The sequence below is a fragment of the Moschus berezovskii genome, chromosome 20, assembly GCF_049115385.1.
Source record: "Moschus berezovskii isolate FMDL1 chromosome 20, NW_MosBer_1.0, whole genome shotgun sequence".
NCBI lineage: Eukaryota > Metazoa > Chordata > Mammalia > Artiodactyla > Moschidae > Moschus > Moschus berezovskii.
The window spans coordinates 63,483,124-63,506,839 of NC_142479.1; the positions used below are offsets into that span (position 1 = coordinate 63,483,124).

A 23,716-nucleotide genomic window follows, 5' to 3' on the forward strand; every position below is an offset into this window, starting at 1 on the left:
GCCACTTGAATGAAAGTGGGCTGCTGGAACCTTATTGTTTCTCTCTCAAGTGTCTTTCCTTCCTTTGCTGAGGAGCTGATTCCCCAAATCATAATCCAGCTCCCTGCCAGAGTCAGCTCTTACTTCTCATTGGCTGGAGCTCTGCTATCCTCCTGGAAAATCCTGTTAGGCAGAGACTGAGAGGGCAGCCTTCTAGGGTGAAGCTTTGGCCCCCGAGCCTGGAGACCAGGGAGCAGTGTGAAACTCCACGTCAATTCTGCTGTCATTTTGTGCAGAGCAAGTTTACCCTGTTACATTCTAAACCAGAGTGCACGTTTTCTGTCCAGAACCTTCCACATTTTGGACACCCCTGCAAGAACATTTCCACAAACACATGGAACCATTCCCCAGTCTCTTCCCCAGAAAGGATTCTTTAGCAAGTTTATTGAAACAGGTATGACAAGAATAACAAAATTTACATCTGCCTGTGCTCAACTGGTGTATTTCTGTACAAAAAGCAAGATAGTGTCAGCGAATGACAGTTAGCACTGTGAAAGCATAACATACAAAGCAACATAGCTTCATCGCCCCCTGCCCCCACCAACAACCCCTTTATAACAGCAGGGAAAAAATTCTCCCCTCACCCCAGAGGAGGTCTTCACAGGCTGGCCGGCTCCATCCCAATTCTGAGGTATCAAAGGAGTTCCAAGTGCAAACTGAAATGGTGAACAAGCAACTCCCCGACTCCCACATCCATTAAACACACAATCTAGGAAACGGATGTCCTTGCGGAGTGCCTTTGCATGTAATTATTAGATAAACATAGGTTACTATATACAAGTGGATGTGGTATCAGATCCTAGGTCCCTGTGCTCCCCTTCCTCAACCACAGTGAAGAGAAGCCAAAATAATGAAAACGAAGCACAGGTTGTTCTACAGCTCCCTCCAGTGGTGCTGAAGGGCCTACGTTGTCCTTGGCGAGCATTTTCTAATTTTGTAGCTCTCACCATTCTGTGGCCTAATTTCAAGTTGATTGAGTCATCATCTTATTCAGAATGTGTGTGAAAGACATTTGCCTCTGACATGTAAACAACTGTTGTCTCAGGGCTAACAGGTGCTGAGGTATCCAGGAACAGGAATTAGTCCAGAGAGGTCAGAAGCACCAAGGAGATTTTGAAAAAACGACACAACACTTACAGTGAGAATAGCAGCACAAGGTTGGGGTGCGTTGACTATTCTCTTTTTCCTTTATCAGAAACTTGACTGGTTGTATATTCTGTTTCTGTGCCTTGACTGAGACCCAAAGAAAGGACCAGGTAGTCATACACTTGGGAAAATCAAGACCACGCTAAAAACTTACGTTTATTTAGTAGAATTCTACAGAAGCAAAAACATCCCCCAGAAATGCCAGAACCATGCCTTTGATCCAACTTTACACTGATCAACTTTCACTTAGAATTTACCTAGAATACTAGAACTTTCAGGAAATCTGGCCTTCAATCCAGTCCCTTCATTTTGTAGATGTGGAAACTAAGTTACTAACAGTGTCCTTGACTCTTGGCCCAGCACTCTTCACAATGAAAGCTTTGGGGCTCTGACCCTTGAAATTTGGCAGTGAATCATTTGTGGGCATGGGTGAGGGCTGGCTAGTTTGGCATCAAGGCACTCGCAGAATGGCCTGACTTGTATTTGTATCTTCTTAGAGATCTAGAAGTATTTGTACAATTCTCTGAATTGAAAGGAATGGAAAAGGAAGAAAGCCAGCTTCTCTTTTGTGACTGTAGAATAAACTAGAAAAGAAGGCAAAATTAATAACCTTACTTTCCATCCCTCTCACCATGCAGTAGTCTGAGGAAGAAGGGCCTGGTGTGCTGGGTACGTGCATGGTAAGAGAATAGGACGCCTGGGGCACAGGTTTGTATGTGTGAAGCCGAGAAGCTATTTTTTGGTCTTTCTTAGAGGATGGTGCTTTATTCTAGTTCCATGTAATCATCAGTTCTCACCTCCCAATGAATGGTATTCAGAATATGAGGAGATAAGTTTCTGAATATACACATGTTCCTGAAACAGTTTGGCTCTCAAGAAGCTGTCAGCCAGCATAGCACATCTTGGTCTCAAATTTAGTGCTGTGCCCACAGCTTTCCTTCTAAGCACCCACCCGTGAGGAGGGAAGAGCCTTCTCTGCCCCAGTCCCCTGTAGAGACAGGGAACAATTCTATCTCATTTGTCGATTCCGTTTCAGTTCAGCAGCCATTTTCCACACAGCAACACAATTGGAAAGCAGTATCTCTTCTGGGAACTGAGATTCCATTTCAGGAGGAATGTCACTGTCTTTAGTCTCCATGTAACTCACCAGTGTATCTCTCAGGCTGAAAAACCAAGGAACAATAGACAGCGTTAAATAGTCACGTGACATAAGGAGTCATGGGATCACTGGTCAGTTTTTCAGGTCATCACAGGACTAAAGTCATCAAGGCCAGTAATACTGAGAGTCAGTTTAAAGACAACTAACCGCTGAGTTACTGACCTGGCACTAGAACTGAGGTCAAGGTTCTAGTACATCCCTGCTGCTCCCCACCCTGGAGTGCACACATTCTACGGGAAGGATCTCCCCTTGATAAGGGCCCAGCCAGATGGTTCTAAGCACTCTAGTAACACATCTGCTATACAAAAAACAAAGCCTCACCGTTCAAATAAAGCTTCTACTTTCCCTACACTAAAAAGTCCGGGATAGTATAGATTTCTTAAATAAGTTCAAAGAATACAAATGTAAATAGGCATATGCTACATAGCATAATGGAGGAAAATGGCAATTATGAAGCCCTATGTCAATGAGGAAGACTGGAGTTTATCTATTTAGAAAAACAATAAAGTGAAAATCCACACATTAAAGCACAAGGAAAAAACATGGGAGAATATTTTATAACTTTGGGACAGGACCCTTAGAGGTATATTTTCCTAAAGTCCTCATAGGAAAATTCTCTCAGATTTGGCTTCATAAAATTAAAGACTGAGATACAGCATTTGTAACATACCAGATAAAATATTAAGAAAAATACAAATAGTCCAAAAGAAAAATAATCAAGAGGCAGTTTGGAGGAAGATACATAAATAGCGGATAAATATTTTCAGCCTTACCAGTAAATGGGAAAATATAAGCAAAAACAAGAAACCATTTTTGGGCCATTAGATTGTTAAAAATATGAAAGATGGATAATATCCAGTGTTGGGTATTCTTTATACATTGGTGTAGCTTTTTCTATCAAAGTTAAAATGCACATCTCTCTGACATAGGAAGACCACTACTCATAATGCAAATATACGACTTTTGCAATTGATAATGGTTAATTGGACTTTCCTGATGGCTCAGGGGTAAACAATCTGCCTGCGATGCAGGAGACGCGGGTTCAGTCTCTGGGTCAGGAAGTGGGAAATGACAACCCACTGCAATAATCTTGCCTGGAGAATCCCATGGACAGAGGAGTCTGGCAGGCTACCATTCATGGGATTGCCAAAGAGTTGGACATGACTGAGTGACTAAACAACAATGGTAAATCAGCAGGAAACCAAATTCTGCAGTAAGACAAGAACAATTTCCATGACTATGGAAGACCTTGGGAGACATGGCAGAATGCTGTATGTGTGCCATGCTTGGCAGGCTTGCAAGCCCGTACCTCCACTCAGGGTTGAAACTCTCTGCAGTCTTGGGGTTCTTTAGCTTCAAGATCATCATTTCGTGAAGCTCCAGGAGGAAAGCATCCAGGCCAATCTGATTTAGGAAGGTGTTAAGCAGATTAGCATTTTCAGGGCTGAGATCAGCTTTGTACCTTGGAATGATTTCCCCAAATGGCTCCTGGAATGAAATAAGAACAAATGATAAATGGAAGCCTGGAAAGGGAATGTGCGGCTCCCTGGGTCCAGGTGGACAGGAAGAGGCCAGACTCACTTTTCCCAGGCGAAGTAGCTGTTCAGATTTGTGGGTAGAGAGGAACTGCCAGAGGGCGATGGTATGTTTTAACTGGCATCTGTTTAGGGCCTGAAAGAGAACAGAACTCTTGAATATGAGACCCTGTTTTCATTTGGCCCTGCACTGATTCCACCTCGTTCACTATGGAGGCCACCCCTGCTTCGTCCACTAATTTCCTGCCTCAACTCTGAAATGTCTCTGAAAGCCCTCTCCCACTGCAGCATCTCAGGGTCCACCAGCAGCATGCAGTCTGCATCCACACCTCAGCAGACTGTGCTTCCAAAATCTGTACATTCCAAGTACATCTCTGTGTCTCCTGTCAACGTGTTCTGTTTAAACTGTAGACTGGCTGAGGAACGAGGTGTTCTCGCCTCCCCTCCATTTCAGGGGCTGCCTAGATTGGTACCCCTGGGGGGTGGTATCCCAGTAGGAAGTGGGGAGACGAAAGAGGGACAATCCTAATTTCCTTTGGAAGAGGCCAGACACAAGACCCACCTTTGAAACCAGTGAGGTCTGATCGCCCATCTTCAGCGTGTCTTGGATATACACATTTAAGTGCATGTTTGGATCTCCGCCAGCTGCGCTCAGAAATCCCAACGTGACTTCTACGGCAGACAGAGCTTCACAGGCGTCACTGTAGGACTGCAGTTGTCCTCTGATGGCAGTGATGGCCGCATTGGGGAGGGGACTCTAGGAAGTCAAAAGCAGGATAGGGTCCACAGTTGGGGCATGCTGAGCACCACTATCCTGGAAGAGTCTTATCTTCATCACTGCCAAGGCCACAGAATGGGACAGGCTCTCTAATAACAGCAGTAGTCTGCACTTGGTGCTTCTTAAGTGTGAGCAATATTCAGGTATGTTATAGAAAGAGAGATGAACTCATTGAATGCTCAAATCAGCTTTGTGAGGTATGAATATGGACACACATACACATCACACAAATACACAGCCCCCACAAACACATACAACACACATAAATCAGAAAAGCAGGAATAAGTAAGTCCTCTGGACCTTTTGCCTCAGCATACACAGTCAAGACAGCACTACTAAAAAAATACAAGCACAAGACTTCAATCTGTTTATACTCAACAAGAAAACTTCTGCTCGGACTTCCTTGGTGGTCCGGTGGTTAAGAATCCTCCTTGCAATGCAGGGGATGCAGGTTCTGTCCCTGGCTAGGGAACTAAGATCCCACATGCCACGGAACAACTAAGCCTGCCTGCTGCAACTACTGACTGCGTACACTCAGGATCTCGTGTGCCACACGAGTGAGTCTGCGCGCCACAGTGATGTGGTGATGGTCCCGCATGCTGTGACTAAGCCCTGAGGCAGCCAAAATAATAAATACTTTCAAAAGATTTATGAAAAATAAAAAATCTTCTGCTGGTCCTGTGTGCCCTCTAGAAAAATCACGGGGCTCGGAACAGAGGGAGGCCCTGAAACTCTTTGGTGCTCATGGCAAATGCCCTGAGTGAGGACGGAAGAGTCCTAACATGGATGGAAACACTCTGATAAGACAGAAGCACATGCAAAAAAGGCTGATCATCACCTGTTGCATTTTGTTCTTGATGTCCATGAAGAGATGCTCATAGTTCCAGTCACGTCTGTATACCAGAGTGGGAATTCCCTAAAGTGAGAAAGAAAAAGACTGGAAATGGAATCCACTGTGGTGGTTGACATCAGATCACAATATATGCCTGAGCTGAGACTCAACTGAAGTCCCAGGGATTTCAGTGCATCACCCAGCAAAGCAGGCAGCTCCTTGTTGCCTCGTGATGTCTGTGTTTAACCTGGGATCTGTGGAAACGGTGACACAGTGAGGAACCCAGCCCGCCACATAGAACACTGTGGCCCTCGAACCACCAGTGGAAGCAGGTCGTGAGGACACCGTGCGGACACACTGAGCACAGACCGTGAACGAGGGAGCACTCAGCTGACAAAGCAGAATGAATTAAGGCTTGAGCTCGGACAGTTCGCCACCTAGCTGCGGGCAGGGAGGAAGCAGAAACAGAATGAAGTGCCACACCTTTGACGGGACCTGGAAGCAACAAGCAGAGCGCAGGTAAAGGACAGACCTGCAGTCTGCATTCAGGGAAGGGAGAGGGATCCAGCCTGTGCGGTCATGGGATTCAATGCAGGGAAGTGGATGGAGAGATGCAGATCTGGATGTCAGAAATGTGGGCGAAAGAGCCTGAAGGCAGAGACCGGTTGGGAGCTACTGCAGCAGTGGAGCTTAAGGACAGATGCTTCGAACTAGAGCAGCGGGCTGGTTGGTGAAATGGAGGCACCTGATGGGAGAGATGACAGACTGTTTGCAGACTAAAGGCAAAGGGGAAACAATGAGGTTCAGTGTGGGTGGCAGGTGGTGCCATTAACTACGGCAGAGAAATCTGGACTGAGTCCGCCGAGACCTGCAGTCACCCTTGGGGTACTGAGGTATGAACTGGACGCACAGACAGCTCTGCAGAGCCGTCAGCCCTGAGTGCAGGCGTGGTCACAGATACTGGGGGGTGTGGACGAAGGGTCCAGAGGATCCCTCCTCACTCTGAAACTGCTGTGATCAAAGCCACACTTGAGGCAACTTTTGCCAAACAGACACACAGACCACAGACATGTGGACCATGGACACGTGGGCCACGTCAATGCAGCAGGTCAGCCTTGCCTTGAGGGTCAGCCTAGGTTTGCCCTGCAGAAAGCGGCTGATGATCTGGCGCTGGATCTTCTCCAGGTCAAACTCCTGCAAGGTCTCCCCGCCCTGCTCCACGTGGTACTGACAGTTGGAGAGAATCAGTGGAATCAGGTCCCGCTCAACTTCGTAGCTGATGACGTGCAGGTCGGCAATCTCGGAGGCATCAATGGAGTAGCTGGAGACAGATAAACAGAGCTCAGGGTCCCAGTGAGATGCACATGGCCTGTCCATGCAGAGCCAGCTGCTGTCTGATGTTGCCGCAGGCTGTGCAGGTGAAGGGACACGCAAATCTGTGACACTTGTGAGCGCAGCTGAGGGGTTTCTGTTCAAGAAGGACCTGAAGCCTGGCTTGCTGTCTCTAGATCTAGTGACCCTATTTCCCTGTTTGTTCCCCCCACAAACGACTTCCTGCACTGAAAGGGCATCCCCTCCTGTCGGCCTGAGTGCTTACCTGTTGTCTTCTTTGGAGAACTTCTCTACCGCATAGACAATTTCATTGTGCAAGTTAATCAAGTAGCTGACTAAGGCGGTGGAACACAGGCCCCGGCCCTGGCGGCGAGGCAGGATGACTTCCAAGTCAGTGTCCAGATCAAGGTCGGAGCTGCAGTAGTCTTTAGGTAGCTTGATCTCACCTTTAAATGACAGAGGGGCAGTCACCTCCCTGCTGTTTCCTTCATAGCATCAGGACTGGGAGCCCACCACCGTGGGAAGGGGGGCAATGCAGAAGCCACCTCAACAGAACAGAGCTGAGAACCAAGAGTGCTTCTGTCTCCCACCTCTCTTTTATATGCTGACAAGTTTCAAACAGTCTTAGCTCCTTTTTGATACCGAATTTATAGACTCAAGAGGACTAAGGGGTTGCTCTTTCTGAAATGTTATGCACTCATCTTAGACACCCCCACAGGAGTCCACAGATCCAGCATTAGAGACACACAGCACGGTGCTGTGCACACACGGAACAGGCAGAGTTAGGCTGGAGAAAACAGGCCTTCCGAGAGGTGCTCCTGTAATGTTTTGTATTAAGGGGGATTTGACTTACCATTGGTCTCCAGCGATCGCCTCAGCTTGTTCCATGTTGACAAAAAAACAGTGATTCTGCTGCGGGCTAACTTCTTCAGCCCATCTAGCAAACAAAACACTTTTTAAGAACTCCAAGATAATACCTACTCCCAACAGAATTACTTGCTCTTTGACCCCACCTTCATATCATCACCAACACACTCTAAATGCTGTTTAAACTAAAGCTGAGTTTGAGGAACCAGAGAGAGAGGGAGATTCTGGACTGCTACAGCAAAAGCCTCTAACGTGTCCCAGGCATTCACAGCACCCACTGCTTCATGCTACAAACTTAGGGTACAGAACACACATTAGCCCTGACCTGGAGCCCCCGAGTTGGACCAACTCTTTGTGCCACAGCAGAGGTGGTCCTCATGCTCTGTGAGAGCGGAGCCTTACCTGAATCGTGACTGCTGATGAAACTCTGGATGGACCTGTATTCAGCTTCTGAAACATTCTGGAATCGTTTTACTAGATTCCTTTGCAGGGCCAAAATCTCAGGCAAGAATTTCACCAGTCTCAGCTCTGCCTCCTAGAGAAGGGAAGAACACCGGGAACACTTTTTAATGGACCTACATCATGTTCCTGGGAAACAGACGTTGGGGCTGGCTCAGTCCATGTATCTGTAGTTTAATATGGTCAGTGTGCCATTTTACATCACACACAGTGCTTGAGAATGGTGAAAGGCCAGTACCTTTCACTTCCTTCAGCAAGTACTTAACGACTGCTTACAATGTGTTGGCCAGTGTTCTACACTCTAAGGGTCACGAAGCGAACCTGTACGGCCAACACAGCAAATGTGTTTGCCAGAAGCTGATGAAAGAAAACAGCCTCTGGGGCCCATGAGATGGGCTGGGTGTGGAGAGGCACTGCTGAGAGCAGGAAGACTAAGCATGTAGGCAGTGATGCTTAGTGATGATCCGGTGTCATTCTGAAGACCTAGGTCCTTAGCTTCTTCAGTGTGATGGACCTGAGCACACCAGTGACAGACCACAGTGTTGCCATGATGGCCTTCCCACCGGGAATCCATTTTCATTAACTGACCCACCAAAATTTCTGCATCGTCTTACTTCTTGCTAGACTGCAAATACTGGTGCATGGAGGGAATGATTAGAAAATGTGTTTTAGAAAATAAAAATTCAAATGGATTAAAGTTAGAAAGAGTGTGTAATTCTGGCTCTAAAAGATATAATGCACACATTACTGCTCTGTTCCCCTGCAATCCTACCACCACCCTCACTCTGAATGGTTTAGGAACAGGGAAGATTTTTTGTTTGATTTGTTATGTATTCTCAACTAACGTCTTTTCATTCAACAGACACTCATTGATGACTAACTGCTCCAGGCACTGGGGGGATGAAGTTGAACAGATAAATGAAAGATTTTATTCTATTCTTTCTTGCTGATTGGGAGAAACCCTCCTGGCCAAGTACTTTACAGATTCCTACTGATTCCAACGCATGCATGTATTTCACCTGTGACTTTATGCTTCAAATGACTTGTACAGATGGATGTGTTTGGAGATCTCTATCCCTGAGTCTTCTGCCAGAGACATTTTCTTCAAAAATCAAAGTAGTTTAGTGACTGTCCCACCCTCAGGACTGATCAGACTAAATGAGAGCAGGGCCTTCACATCTCCAGGGGACATATAGGTGGCAGTCACAGTGAAGCAACCTCACCTTCTGTAGAAACTTCCAGAGGATGGGCACTGACTCTTTGCCGTTCTTTTGCTCCACGATGTGCTGGAGGTACTCAATGGTGATCCTTTTCCTGCAGCTCCACATCTTAGAGCAGTGAACCATGCTGTTTTTGGGCAGGTGGGGCAGGAAGGTCACTGGGTCACCGTACACGATTTTGGCCACAGGGTTGGAGCTGATGCGCTCATCTTGGCTGATCTGAGCATTCACCGCCAGGAGGGTTTTATCTAGATGCTAGGTGAGGAAAGTGACATGGGATCTGCACCTGGGATGCTAGGTTTTTGTCTCCTCAAACAGAAGTCTCAGACATCTATATTTTATTACCATAATTTTAAATACTTGCTGATTTATATTTCCCAATGGGCTTAGTTACTCTCAGTAACATTCTTATCTGACAGGGTTTATTTCTCTGCCTCGTTTGCACACTCTGCTATAAAAAGTAGTGGAGAGAAAATGACTGCCTGTACTTTCTGGATTCCCAGTAATTCCTCAGCTTGATATACCAGTCTGCCTTGGGAGTGGACAGGATGGGGGAGGGGGCAACAGGAGGGTGGGGTGACCAAATAGAGAACACCTAAATCTGTGACTTAGCCTAGGGTTTCTTTCTCTAAGGGACACTGCCAGAAGGGACAACAGAGCAAGTGCTCAGCAGAGGCCACAGAAACCCCTTCCCACATTTTCCCAGAGAAGGTAGCCCCATAGCTACTCGTCACTTACCTCTAGTTCGTGCAGAATAAGAGTCTGAACAAGCTTTTCCCAGCTGTTCCTCTTTTCTCTGGTTGACAATTCTGCATCAAAATTTAAAGACCCTACAAAGAAAAATGTGTGTGTTACCCAAGAAACAAAAACCACAGCAGTCTGCATAAAACACTGAAGAAATGTTTAATTATAATGCTCCTTTTGGGGGCAGGGGTGGATATATTTTCCTAAAGTAACCTGAGCATTTGAAAATGTTTCCTCCTGCTACCACCAAACTCATGATCTTTGTGAAGTACTTCAAATTCTAAAATCTCTAACCCATGTAATGATCATCTTAAAGCCATTCTGAACAAAAGTACTGAAAGGACAATACTTTAAATCAGAAGCCCAGGGGCAAAATAACAGTGACTAGTGGTACCACAGGTCTGAACTGCTGCCATCTGGGCTTGAAGACGGAGGCAGGGCCCTGTGGGTGCATTTGCTGCAGAATGCCATGGAAACCGTCAGTGTGCTTCTAGAATTTGGTCACTTTGTCAGTGAGATACTCGTTGAGCTTACCTAGTGTGAAACCACTCCAGAATGAGAAAATCAGATTTTGCTAAATGGAAAATATATACGGATGCTGAGTGAGTGAAAGTCGCTCAGTTGTGTCTCTTTGCGATCCCATGGACTCTACAGTCCATGGAATTCTCCAGGCCAGACTACTGGAGTGGGCAGCCTTTCCCTTCTCCAAGGGATCTTCCCAACCCAGGGATTGAACCTAGGTCTCCTGCATTGCAGGCAGACTCTTTATCAGCTGAGCCACAGGGAAGCCCATATGGATGCTGGTTTCTGGCAAAAAAAGCTCCTGAAGTGGGACTGGATTTTCTTGTCATGTGACAGAACTTTTTATTGCTATTGTTATTTTAAATAACATTGTCATTAGAGTGGTAATTTAAAAAGATTTTTGCAGATAACCTAAAAGAAAACAAAACTATTCTTCCACCACTCAGATACAACCCTCTTACTAACTTGTCTTATAGACCTCTTCTTTCTGTGTGGACTTTAAATTTTAAACTAGAAAATGAGTTTAATAGTTGTTAGCCTACTTTTACATGTAACAAATTATGGATGCATATACATATTAAGTCAGTCCACGAATGCAGTATTGTTTTAGGAAAAGAAGATTCTCCCCCCGCCCCGCAAAAAACAAAACAGATCTCCAATAGAAAAAGACCAAGTTCCAAGCGCTTATTAAACACTAGTCTCTTTGGTGTTTCTTTAAAGCACGTCGCTTCTTTTGGAAGCCATATGTTCCCCATGCAGTGGCTGAACGACATCCAAGGCTGATTTTTGAAACTAAAACCTCCTAAATATACTCGCACCAGCAGGGGGTCAATGGAAAAGCCAGGCAGGTTCTCCCCTCCCCGACTCTCTGGAAAGTGCACGTCTTTCTACCTCCCCCTCATCTCCTTCTGGGGTCGAGGAGTGCCCTGCTTCCTGTTGGCTGTGCCCCATGCCCCTGGCCCTGTGCCCAGCTCCTCACTGTGGCCCTGCTCTTGGAGAAGGCAGCACAGGACAAGGTGCACCACGCTGGCGGTCTCATCCGCGCTCCTCCCCAGCATGTTCATTAACTGCTCCAGGTCTCTCTGGATATGCTGCTGCAGAAACCCTTTTGGATCCCTCACCAGTGGTTTGATGATGTTCATCAAGTCCTGTGGGGGCAAGAGGACAAAATGTCAAGCAAGGTCTTGTTTGTGGAGGGGATGGCAAGTTCAGGAGAGGTCAGGAGGGGTGAAGAGCCAGTGCCAAGCCAGAGGACAGTCTCTAGGAGGGATGTCAGCGTGATTCAAACAGTATAGGCGACAGAAAGCTGAGGAGCAGAAATGAATGTGGTCTGAAAACGACTGCCTTCTATATCGTCAATGTGAAATAAAGAACTTTAAAAACCTAGACTTTTTGCTCTCATGGTTAATTAACTTAGATAAAATGCAACATGCTCTTTCTTTCCTCCCCAGAGTCACAGCAAAGACACAGGTAAAATCACGGTTATTTTAGCCTCTCCATTCCCAGGTGTGGACTGGAGACACAGAGCTATTCAGTAAAAACTGACTTTACACAATGTGACAAGCAGTTCCCTAACCACCATAGGCCACAGTGGGAAAAATTAGGATACGTGAATTTTACATTATGTTCTGTATTAGGTAACATGACTTACTCAAAATCCACAGGGGGTGACTAGGTCTTTAATTTTATTTTTTTCAACTATTAACAATGATTTATTAAATTTTTTTCATGATCTATTAAAATTTAAAAGTCAACATACAAATTACAAGAATGACAAAAATTCAGACTAAAATGGTTTAAATAATAAATTTTAATTTAAATTTTTATTTTAAGCCTTTTAAAATATTTTTATATAAAATTGTAATTCTAATGTTCGGTATCCATCTAATTGTCAAAGAATTGGTATCAGGCTTCAGCATGTTTCATCTAGACCTACATGCACAAATGTAGGTTGAAGATTTGTTTTACATTGTGGAGCATTCTTCATTTGTTACTATTGCCAATACAATTACTAATTCATGAGAACCCTGGGAACCACAGATTGGAACTTCAAAGAGGTATAAGAAAATAGTTCCTCGTTTCTCCTGGGAAAGGAAAGGATACTTAGTTATCAGAGAAGCAATGCATTCACACACTTTGAAAGGAAGGAGTGGACAAATTCATTGATCTGTCTTTCCCCTTATCCAAGTACTTCTGCACTCAGATCTCCCACACTTCCTAAGTAGTTTCTGCTTCTGATGTCAGTAAGGGCACAACAGAAATCTCTCAGCAAGCAGACATAGGAAGCAGTCTTGTGTTCAAGGGGCAAAATCAGAGAACTGGAGCAGAACAGGGTTAGCCACAATGAAACCAAGCAGGACCCGGCAGGGCCTTCCCAGGAACTGGGTAGGGCTTTTTAGATGAAAGGATTCACTATGAAAAAACTACCATAGAAACTAGTACATGATTGGGCAGTACAATGCTCTACCTGCGGACTCTGGCTGGCTCCCAGAAACATAGCCAAATGAGTGAGTAGCCGGATAAGAAGGAAGGCCACTGGGGACATCTGTCGGTCAGATACCACGGCCACACCTCTGGGTGGTGGGTTTCCCAGCACGTGGCCAGTCTGAGTTCTGTCCGTGGGGTCCCTGGAAAGGACAAGAGAAGGCAGGGTGAAGACTGAAGACCATTTCTTCTGGCTCTGGGGGCACACTTCAGAGTCTTAGGAACTAGAGACCAGGGTCACAGTTTTGAAAAAAATGATGTTGAAAGTTTCTTATTGTAATAAGCCCAGACCACTTTTCTGAGTCTTTTTCTTTATAGACAGGCCCTTTTGGCTGACCAAAAGCTCACAACAGTGTAAAGTGGCTGTTTGTGAGACTAGTGGTGGGGGAGAGGGGCAATATAATAGTAGGGGGTTTGAGGTACAAACTATTATGCATAAAATAAGCTACAAGGATATATTGTACAACACAGGCAATATAGCCAATATTTTATAACTATAAGCAGAATATAGCCTTTAAAATCATGAATTACAATACTGTACACCTGTAACTTATATAGTATTGTACATCAACTTCAGCAAAAAAAATAAAAGAAGCTTTTCTGATAAGCAGCCCTGAGATGACCTCTACAAACGGTTCAGCATCCACTTGACCCCGAAAACCCCACAAAATCATGCAAATCAAGATTCACATTAAGAACATTGGTGAAACTGCCCAGCCAATGAGGGGATGAATGTCTGAAAAGCCACCAAGTATCTGGAGGAGGTCACTTTACAGAAGCAGTGTGTGCCATTCCATTGCTACAGCGGTGGAGCTGGCCATGTGCACAGGCAAACACTGGGGCTGAAGGCAGGGTCGGTGGCCTAGAAACAGTGCGGAATGTTTACTGCACATGCTCAAAAATGCAGAAAGTGATGCTGAACTGAAGGACTTAGATGTAGATTATCCTGCTTATTGAGCACAGCCAGGTGAACAAACCCCAAAATGCGGCGTAGGACTTACAGAGCTCAGGGTTGGATCAATCCCTCCATGAGCTCTCCCTGCCACACTGAGATGATACTTTCGGAAAAAGAACAGACTGTTCCTAAACCAGAAGAGGAGGTTGCACAGAAGGAAAAGATATCCCAGAAGAAACTGAAGAAACAAAACTTAAGGTACGGGAATAAATGCTGCAAAAAATAAATGCAAATAAATAATAATAATGAAATAAAATCATTATCAAAACAAAACTGGCTGTTTGTTCTATTCCTGGGGCCATATGTCGGGATGGCGGTCTGGACCTGCTTCTTGCCCTGAATCAGTGGGGGAGCGGCAGGCAGACAAAAGAGACTGGAGTAGCTGACATTAACATGGAAGTATATACAAACTGGTTTCCTTTCCCACATTAAAAACTAGGATCCAATCTCTGCAAACGATTTGGCATCACAACCAGATGGGAGGTGCAGTGTGATGGCTATGTTCAGCTGAAATGATACTGGAGATTCTAGGACATTCTAATAGTTTATGGAGACAACAGTTTAGAATATTTTAAACTATAACAGCACCAAAATAGCTAGACTATAAGATCAATGTGGAGAGGTCACACCTCCTATTAAGGGAGCATTTACAACCATGCTTGTCTAATGAGTGGGGTTATGAGCTCAGATTTTTAGCTGGATTCTGAAGGATTTGATAGGATTGCCTAGGTCTCCTCTATTTTTCTCAAAAAAAAAAAAAAAAAAAGAGTAAGCTAAGAGTTTGTAAGTGACAGACTTAAACGTCCCCCTGAATCTGGTCACCCTGTTTATGTCAAGCAATTTCTACAGGGGTTGTAACCAAGGTTCAGCTGGAAGATATTTGAATTAAAAAGTATTAATATTAATAAGTATTAAGGTATGGTCTATTTTTGCATTAAAAGCCCAGTTAGCCAGTGACAGATCAAATGCCTCCCTACTGAATGACACAGAGACCTTGGTGTTGATATCCAACATGACCCAGATCCAAATGTACTATCGTAATTGATAATATATTTAGTATTGATTCATCAGCTGGAATAGAAACAGCCGCAAAGCACATGGTTCGATTATTTAGAAAGGAAATAGAAAATTACATACTCGATAACATGAAATCCCTCCTTCGGTTTGTGATTAATCCCTCCAATTGGAGCATGACAGTCAATACAAAAGCTCTGTTCCATTGGCATGCCACACTAGGAGAAACAAATGTGACCCCAGATCAGTTTGGACAAATCCCGAAGTATGAGCATACACTTAGCACAGAAGGCAGTGGATGCCACTAGGATTGCGTCCTTCAGTGTATGCACATGTCAGGTGGGGCTGCAGGAGCCCTGGGGGACAGGGCAGCCGCTCCAGGCCAACTATGCTGTGTGCGTCAGTTGCTCAGTCGTGTCCATCTCTCTGTCCAGGGGATTCCCCAGGCAAGAATACTGGAGTGGGTTGCCATTTCCTTCTTCAGCCAACTATGTTGTATGTGGGAAAATTTAGACTTTTTTTAAAAAATAGAGGCTATTAAGTTTTATTCCCAGTCACTTTATAGACAAATATACAAAACTCAATCTTTTACTTTCACATTCATCCCTGTTTTCCATTCATTCTCTGATGAGTTTAATGTTTCATTATCTAACACCAGGAATACTACAGTAGCTTCCAAACTGATTTCCTTAAATGGCATTTCCTTAATGACACTCCTTAATGCCATTTAGACTTTTCTATTTTTAAACAATATCACCATATGATTTACTATTTCCAAAGGTTCATTTTTCAAAATCAGATTGTGTGCTACTGTAAATACACTAATAGTCTGTAACAAACCAGTCTCAGATTCCTGGACCACAGAATTTCAGGACTGGGAGCAGTCTTAGGAAGAATCTATTTTAATCCCATTTCATGGACAATAATGTGAGAAGCTCAGAAATATAAGGTGCAAAGCATGTATCCGGTTTATCCTCCATGCTGCTTATTTACTGTATTAAATAATATTTGTCTGTCTCAGTTCAATAGCCTGTTCTGAGCAGGTATAGATGACATTATGAATGGCCCTAGCTAGATGCTTTGGGATTCAGAGATGAACAATACATGCGTCTTCCCCTCACAGGCTTACAAGCCACGCATCTCCTTTTCCTATCCTTCGCTGTCTAGACCCGATCTCCTTGCTGGGCTAGTAATCCAGCCTACAGTCTAGTCAACACCTTGTCATCACATAAAGATCTGTGTCACTGACTCTGTACTGCAGTGGCCAGGAAGGACTGCCAGCATGGTTCCAGCCCTGCAGCTTTGTCTTTCAGGGGACCTTGAGCAATATTTGGAGGCAGTTTTATTTGTCACACTGTGTGAGACAGGATACTACTGCCATCTGGTGAGTTGAGGCCAGGAATGCTTGTAGACCTGCAAGAATGCCCAGGCCAGCCCCACAATAAGGCCTTATGTCCACAGGGCTGAGGTCAAGAAACCCAGGCTGGAAAACCTTCATACTATTTGGAGGTTTAGTCAGAATACCTAGTGAAAGTGAAAGTCACTCAGTTGTGTCTGACTTTTTGCAACCCCATGGACTGCAGTCCATGGAATTCTCCAGGCCAGAATACTGAAGTGGGTAGCCTTTCCATTCTCCAGGGGATCTTCCCAACCCAGGGATCAAACCCAGGTCTCCTGCATTGCAGGCAGATTCTTTACCAGCTGAGCCACAAGGGAAGCCCAAGAATGCTGGAGAGGGTAGCCTATCCCTTCTCCAGCAGAGCTTCTCGACCCAGGAATCGAACTGGGGTCTCCTGCATTGCAGGTGGATTCTTTACCAACTGAGCTATGAGTGAAGCCCCATAGAACGGCTGTCAAAATGAGTCTGTGTTCTCCCCAAAGGTCCAGTCTCTCATTATCCTCCTCCTTCATGGACCCCTTCTCAGACCTGGAGGAGGAACACACATTTTGAACCCCCCCAAACCCTATCCCAAATACCAAGACTCACCTCTCCTACAGAGCACACGTGACCATTGGGACATGCTGTTGAAAGAACAGGACACAATGTTGGCTGGTGAGGCTTTGCCTAATGACCCACCGTTTAAACGGAAACCTACCTCCCTGGTTTCTGGTCTAACCAAATAATGATGTGGACTTGATGTCCCGAGCATGTTACCAGAAATCTTAAACTCTGCCAGTTTGCTAATAGATATTTGACACATACCAGGAGCTCAACTTGTATCAGTGAAAAATAGTATCTGTGTTTAATTTTACAAAGCAAAGAGAAACTAGATTGCAGGCTCATAATAGGGGTTATTTTTGGAGGCAAAATGGATAGTATTTTATACCCTCCTATTTATTCTCTTTGATTTGTTTTTTCTTTTTGCTGTGAGCAGGTTTTATAACAACTTTTAAAACATTATCTACTCAAGACAATGGCAAAATTTACATCAGGTTATGGGTTATATTTTTTCCTCCCTCAGTTCTATATTTCTAAAAGAACTATCTTTGGGTCAAAACCTTGGTTGTATTGTGAGCTAGCCCTAGACTGAGTTTCTGATGTGGTTCCCAGTGCCCCCATCTCCCCCAAAGGGCATATTCCGGGAAACAGAAGTGCATCTGAAAGGACCCTTTCCTTGTGACTAAGAAAAAGAATGATCTGGTTCATCCACAGTCAGCAGGTACCAGTTCCCACAAACTGTTCATGTTCTGCAAAGGCAGGAGAAGGCAGGTACCTTGGACCCTTCAGGCACAAACCCATGTACCCCAATTCTATACCAATGTTTCCTGTAGTTTGAGGTTGTTATTCAAAGCTCAGGAGTGGGATTCCACCACAGGCCAGCACTTACTGTACCACTTGACTCCTTCCAGACCCTTCCAATTCCTAGCTTGAGCCAGCAAGTCTTCAGGCATTGTTGGAAGAAAGGCATTCTGAAAAGTCATAAAAGCAGAGCTGGCTTTAGCTTAGTGAACACATCGACTGGCTGTCGCTGCTCAGCAAGAGGCCTTGAGTAAGAACATGACCTTGATTTTCTTTCTTCTCGACCCCAAAAGCTCTCTGTGAAGAACACAGAACAGCTCTCTATGCAATGACAAAGGGCAAGGCAAGTCTTTCACCATCGCTGTGGACTAAAGCATCAAGTGAGAAAGAGGAAGATGGCGAACCTGCAAGATAAACAGGTTCAACAGTGTCTGAGGTACCGGCTGGGTCTCTAAAGTCTTCCCTGTGAATGCAAAAGAAATCATATCCCAGTCTTACCACCATGAGCTGTGGGAAGAAGGCCAGATTCTTCAGGGGTCCTAAGACTAGGCTTTGTCCACAGAGAAGGATGGTTGCAGCATGAACAGCCATTTCTATTACTGTCCCTTCCAGGTTGCTGACCCCAGGACCTGTCCTCAGCAGGGGTAGTTCATTATTCACAAGGGATATTGCAAAAGGTCTGATATCAGGAGACAAGGTCTTGCTTTTCTCAATGAATTTCTTCAGAGCCTCACATTGCTGACAGGAAAGAAATTAAAATACACCAAATAAAAATATTATATGAATAGCAGGAGAAAAACCAAAGGTTTCCCTTATGTTAGTCATGCTTTTTGATACCAAAAACTTATCAAATATCTGCTTAAGAGGAATTCTCTGGTGGTCCAGTGTTAGGACTACCACTTTCACTGCCGAGGACCCGAGGTTCAATCCCTAGTTGGGGAACTGAGATCCTTCAAGACACAGGGGGCAGCCATAAATAAATAAATAAACAAATAAAGTTAGTTGCATTAAACATTTTTAAATCAAGACTAGAATGGCTAAATGATTACTGCCTGAAGGGGAATTATCCAGAGAAATCTCCTCTACAAACACAGAAACCACATATGCAAGCACTAGTTTTGATAATTCTGTTTTGGAAAACATTATTAAGACATTTTTGAGACAACTTTATTTTTATTTATTTATTTTAAATTTATTTGACTTCAATGGGTTTTAGTTGTGGCATGTGGGATCTAGTTCCCTGACCAGGGATTGAACCCAGGCCCCCTACATTGAGAGTGCAGTCTTAGCCACTGGACCACCAGGGAAGATCATAAATTATTTTTTTGACTTTAGTTTTAATTGTTACTCTAAAAGCTTTGGGTGAAACAGAAAGGAGTTCCTCTTCATAAGAATGCTGAAAACCTCCATCCAGAATTTTTAAAAACTATGGGCATAATTGTGTTCACGACTTTCTTTTTAAATAAATATTTATTTATTTGGTTGCATCCAGTCTTAGTTGTGATATGTGGGATCTATTTCCCTGACCAGAGATCACACCTGGGCCCCCTGCATTGTGAGCACGGAATCTTAGCCAGTGGACCACCGGGGCAGTCCCGGTGTTTGTGAATTTTATCTCTATTCAAAAAGTCCCTTCGAATCGTGAGACTATGAACACAGCCCTGGAGGCTGATACTCACCTGTGGCTTAGGATGGAGGTCTGCATTGTGGGATCTGTACAAAGCAGTGACCTCTCTAAAAAGTGCTAACAGTAGGTAGACAGCCTTCTGAGTTGTGGAGCTCTGACAGGCCTGAAAAAGCAAGGACATCAAGTGAGACTTTAAAAGTTATACAGATATAGCTCAGGGCCAGAATCTCATGTGATCTGTATGTGAATAAAGAACGAGATCAGTACTAAAGCCTTGGAGAGGGTGAGGGAGCCTTTCCCAAAACCATAGGCACCTGGAACCCTGCACCTCAGGACCATCTTCTAGAAAACAACTCTTCAAAAACATTCTCATATTAAACGCAATGCATATTTATTAAATAGCTTACAGCAGAAGTAACAGAGATCAGTATCTGTTCTCTTTCTGACTACTTCCCGGTCCCTTTTGGGAACTTTTGCTGAACTAAGATATTTATTTCCTCTTTTTCCAGCAAAGTGCCAAGGTAAATAAGGGCTCAAAAAAGAAATAAGAATGTAACAATTTAAAGATTGTATTTTTAAAAGCCTGCATCTATTAAAATAAACACGTGCATATGTCTCTATGGGAATTGTGAGGTTCTGCTTCCTGTGCCATTGCATCTCAGAGCAGAGGAATCCTGGAGGAAGCGGCTTTTCAGCAGGGTCTCAAAGAAAATAATGGACCTAAATGAATCAGAAAGGAGCTGCTGGTGGCCACTCACAAACCCAGCAACCCAAATCAACCACTGCCACTCCCCTGTTTGCCAGGGGAGCTCACGAGGCCATGGACATAGGACTTCCAAGGCAGCATGTCACCCTGTGGGGCTTCTTCCATTGCATCATTTGACCCTAACAAGACAAGACTTAGGCTGTGAGGGGCCACTGTGTACAGAGAGCAGCCGCCAGCCTGGCCTACCTCCAGAACAGTCTCAACAGCCAGGGGCTTGGATTCCAGAATGGCTTTGCCCACTGCATCTCGGACAGCCTTGTAGTCATTCCCGTGCACCAGATACCGATCCATCTGGCCTGGATGATCTCTCTGCAACCCCAAGAACACAGGTGTTAACCACGGTGGGTACAGTGTGCGAAATACTGAGCGAAGAACCTTCTTCATAGGTAAAGGAACCAGGCAATCCCTGAAGATTTAAGGGCAGTTGAACCAGGTTTCAACAGCTCACTGCTCTTTGGGAAGCACCTCCTCCTCAATGGATGAAGAGTGGGCAGAAGTCTAGGGGAGGTGATACTGTAGCTACTTTTCATATGAACTCAGAGTAGAGCACCAAAGGACTTACAAGTCGGGCCTAAGTTCCAGTTGGGAGGAAAAATAAGCCAGGAATTTTAGTGCCATTTTTGTAACTCCAGGACGGTAAAAATTAATTCATTTCTGGGCATTAGGAAAGGACAACTGAATAGTCCTGAAGCCAAAGTGACTGCAACTGTCATCCTTAGTCCTTTCCTGTCTTGCCGGCTGAGGATAAAAAGGGCTTATTTCACAGGATGAATGACTTTTAATTTATTAAAGGCTGAAGCCACAGAATCATTCTTTTGCTTTTCTTGTGTTGAACTCAATCAGAAGTGATGCCTACATATGCTTTGCAGGTAGATGACAAACCAGAAACACACACAGGCACACCTTTCCCCTAGGCAGATAACCGTGATGACAAGCTGGGTCAACTGAAACCCAAAGACAGAGGACCAGACCAGATGCAAGCATTTTCTGGGATGGATGTGGGAGAAGGTCAGGGAGGAATGGAGAGGCAGCAGCCCTCTTCCAGGGGTGCACGGGACAGGGGAGCTGAGACAGCACTGGGGCTGCCGGACTGCGCTTCTCACCTGCTGTGCGATGACGTCCTTAGGAAACACCCAGTGGGCCGGATGGCCCTCTCTGGAGAGGCTCTGCACAAACTCCATCCCCTGCTGGCTGGTGAGCTTCCTCACCAGGTACACTCGGTACCAGTCATTCTGGACCCGGGCACAGAAGCGCTTCACCTGCTGTAGGTAGCGATGCTTCTCCTCTGCCATCTCTGCAGAGCCAGTGAGAAAGGCCAAGTGATGGCTGAGGGTACCTGTTAGTTAACTCTCTGGAACAGAGGCTAGTAAAAGCTCTGCGCCCACCCTTTGGGAATTCACACTGAGAGAACTAATCTAGAAGAAAGGGGACATGGTACAGACCAGTATTATTCTGAGAACCAGCTTCCCACACTTCCTGAATGTCTAAACCATGGGGGCTCCCAGCCTGTGGTCAAGAAAGGTTGGGAAGAAGACCTGCCTGAGCCATCCTGAAGCTCGGCGAGGATCTCAGATGCCTTATCAAGACAGAGGCGGATGCGGGCCATCTTCTGCAGGTGCTCCACTGAGGCCTCGCCAGCAGGCCATCGGCTGCATCCCACTGGCTGGTATGTCGTAAGGAACTGGCCTTCCTCTCGCAGGTATTTCAATTCATCCCTTATGAAGAAAGCATTATTCTTCTCATGCATTGAATCCTAGGGAACATAGAACCAGAAAGAAAGGATATTATTCTTTTTTATTTACAAGACCCCCATCTTTGAAATTTCACCAGTGTGGTCATGGACAATGTAATAAGGATAAGAACAGTGTTGTGGGTTTGAGCGGATATTTTTTGAATCATGAAAAACGAATGAATACCTCTTTTTATTTTTATTTTAGGGACCAGAAGGAGGGAAAAAAATAAAAGCTATAATGAAAAGAAATGTTTTTAACCTAATCTAACTTTTCATATGCATTGTAAGATTTTTGGAAGAAACAAAAATACGAAGAGAATAAAAATTAGAAATATTCACAACCTCAGCACCTGCAGAGAAGCATCATCAACTTTCGTGACATATTCTCCAATGCCTTTTCCCCCCTCATGCTCATGCACATAATGCCAATCTACGCAATTTCTGAGGACAGAAGTAATGTTTCTGAAACATTTTTCCCCCTAAATGGAGTACAGCATCTGTTAATGTCACCACATAAGTTATATTCAGTAAATTTTTGGAAAAACACTATTCCATTGCATAAACCATGTGGTTCTGAGAGCCTGCAAAAGAAATGTAATGAGGTGATAGCTTACCTCCAGGCAGTTGCTAAAGAGCACGTACAGTTCGGTTTTATCTTCAGCCAGGAATGGTTTCTTTTCTAACTCGGACAAATAAGTCTGAATATACTCTTTCACGTCACAGAAGCTAGGGAAGGAGAAATATTATATATACCTGGTTAGCTAAGGTCTGGAAACCCATTTTTGTCAAAACAAAGGTATGAAGTATCTGTCTGCCTATTATTCATTTCCTGCTTCCTGTATAATTATATATATACATACATACATAGCTGGGAAGATCCCCTGGAGAACAGAATGGCAACTCACTCCAGTATTCTTGCCTGGAGAATTCCATGGACAGAAGAGCCTGGCAGACTGCAGTTCATGGGGTCACAAAGTGTGGGACACTACTGAGCAACTAACACTTCCACTTTCTCACGTACATAGATGTGTTTATATAGTTTATAACATGATTTTATGAAGAATATTTTAGCACCAACTTGGAGGAATATAAAATTCCAAATGTTAGATGGGCTTCCCAGGTGGTTCAGTGGTAAACAATCTGCCTGCTAATGCAGGAGACTTGGGTTTGATCCCTGGGTCAGGAAGATCCCCTGGAGGAAGAAATGGCAACCCACGCCAGTATATTTGCCTGGAGAATCCCATGGACAGAGAAGCCTGGCAGGCTATAGTCCATGGGACTGTAAAAGAGTCAGACATGACTTAGTGACTATACAATAACAATTTTATATCAGCTGTTCTCAAACTTTTGGCTCCAGGACTCCTTCACAGACTTAAAAATTAATGAGAACCACAAAGAGCTTGTGCTTCTATTGGTTACATCTTTAGATATTTACAATAACAGAAATTAAAACTAAGAAAAATTGAAAATATGCATCAATATTCATCATTTAAAATAACCATACTAAACTCATCACATATTAACATACATAATATTTAAAAAAATCTTTTCCAAAACAAAATTTCATTAGTAAGAAGGGCATTGTTTTTCAATCTTATAAATCTTTTTAACTGGTCTCATACATTATGTAGTTGGAAAAGGGAGAAATATTTTAGTAGTCTTTTCAGGTAAATATGGATACTTTCTTTTGATGCTACACCAAAAATGATAGATGATAATTTCTAAAGGTTAGTTCCAATGTGCAATCTGAAACCTTATCAATGTA

General features: G+C 44.3%; 1 protein-coding gene across 2 annotated transcripts in view; it reads right to left on the bottom strand.

The window, feature by feature from the left end:
* Positions 1–1,307: 1,307 nt before the first annotated feature.
* RNF213 (ring finger protein 213) overlaps positions 1,308–23,716 on the bottom strand; it is a 133,499-nt gene continuing 111,090 nt past the window's right edge. For both annotated transcript variants that reach the window (XM_055408398.2, XM_055408396.2), the window contains 22 exons: positions 22,566–22,677; positions 21,759–21,972; positions 21,323–21,513; positions 20,406–20,528; positions 19,506–19,616; positions 18,325–18,564; positions 17,915–17,996; positions 17,074–17,108; positions 15,210–15,304; positions 13,101–13,260; positions 11,613–11,781; positions 10,106–10,197; positions 9,371–9,622; positions 8,091–8,223; positions 7,675–7,758; positions 7,087–7,267; positions 6,609–6,810; positions 5,496–5,573; positions 4,442–4,636; positions 3,926–4,015; positions 3,654–3,832; positions 1,308–2,348 (listed from right to left, as the gene is read on the bottom strand). In XM_055408398.2, coding sequence (XP_055264373.2) covers positions 2,195–2,348; positions 3,654–3,832; positions 3,926–4,015; positions 4,442–4,636; positions 5,496–5,573; positions 6,609–6,810; positions 7,087–7,267; positions 7,675–7,758; positions 8,091–8,223; positions 9,371–9,622; positions 10,106–10,197; positions 11,613–11,781; positions 13,101–13,260; positions 15,210–15,304; positions 17,074–17,108; positions 17,915–17,996; positions 18,325–18,564; positions 19,506–19,616; positions 20,406–20,528; positions 21,323–21,513; positions 21,759–21,972; positions 22,566–22,677 — 3,172 coding nt within the window. In that variant the 3' untranslated portion in view covers positions 1,308–2,194. The remainder of the gene's footprint in view (positions 2,349–3,653; positions 3,833–3,925; positions 4,016–4,441; positions 4,637–5,495; positions 5,574–6,608; positions 6,811–7,086; positions 7,268–7,674; positions 7,759–8,090; positions 8,224–9,370; positions 9,623–10,105; positions 10,198–11,612; positions 11,782–13,100; positions 13,261–15,209; positions 15,305–17,073; positions 17,109–17,914; positions 17,997–18,324; positions 18,565–19,505; positions 19,617–20,405; positions 20,529–21,322; positions 21,514–21,758; positions 21,973–22,565; positions 22,678–23,716) is intronic.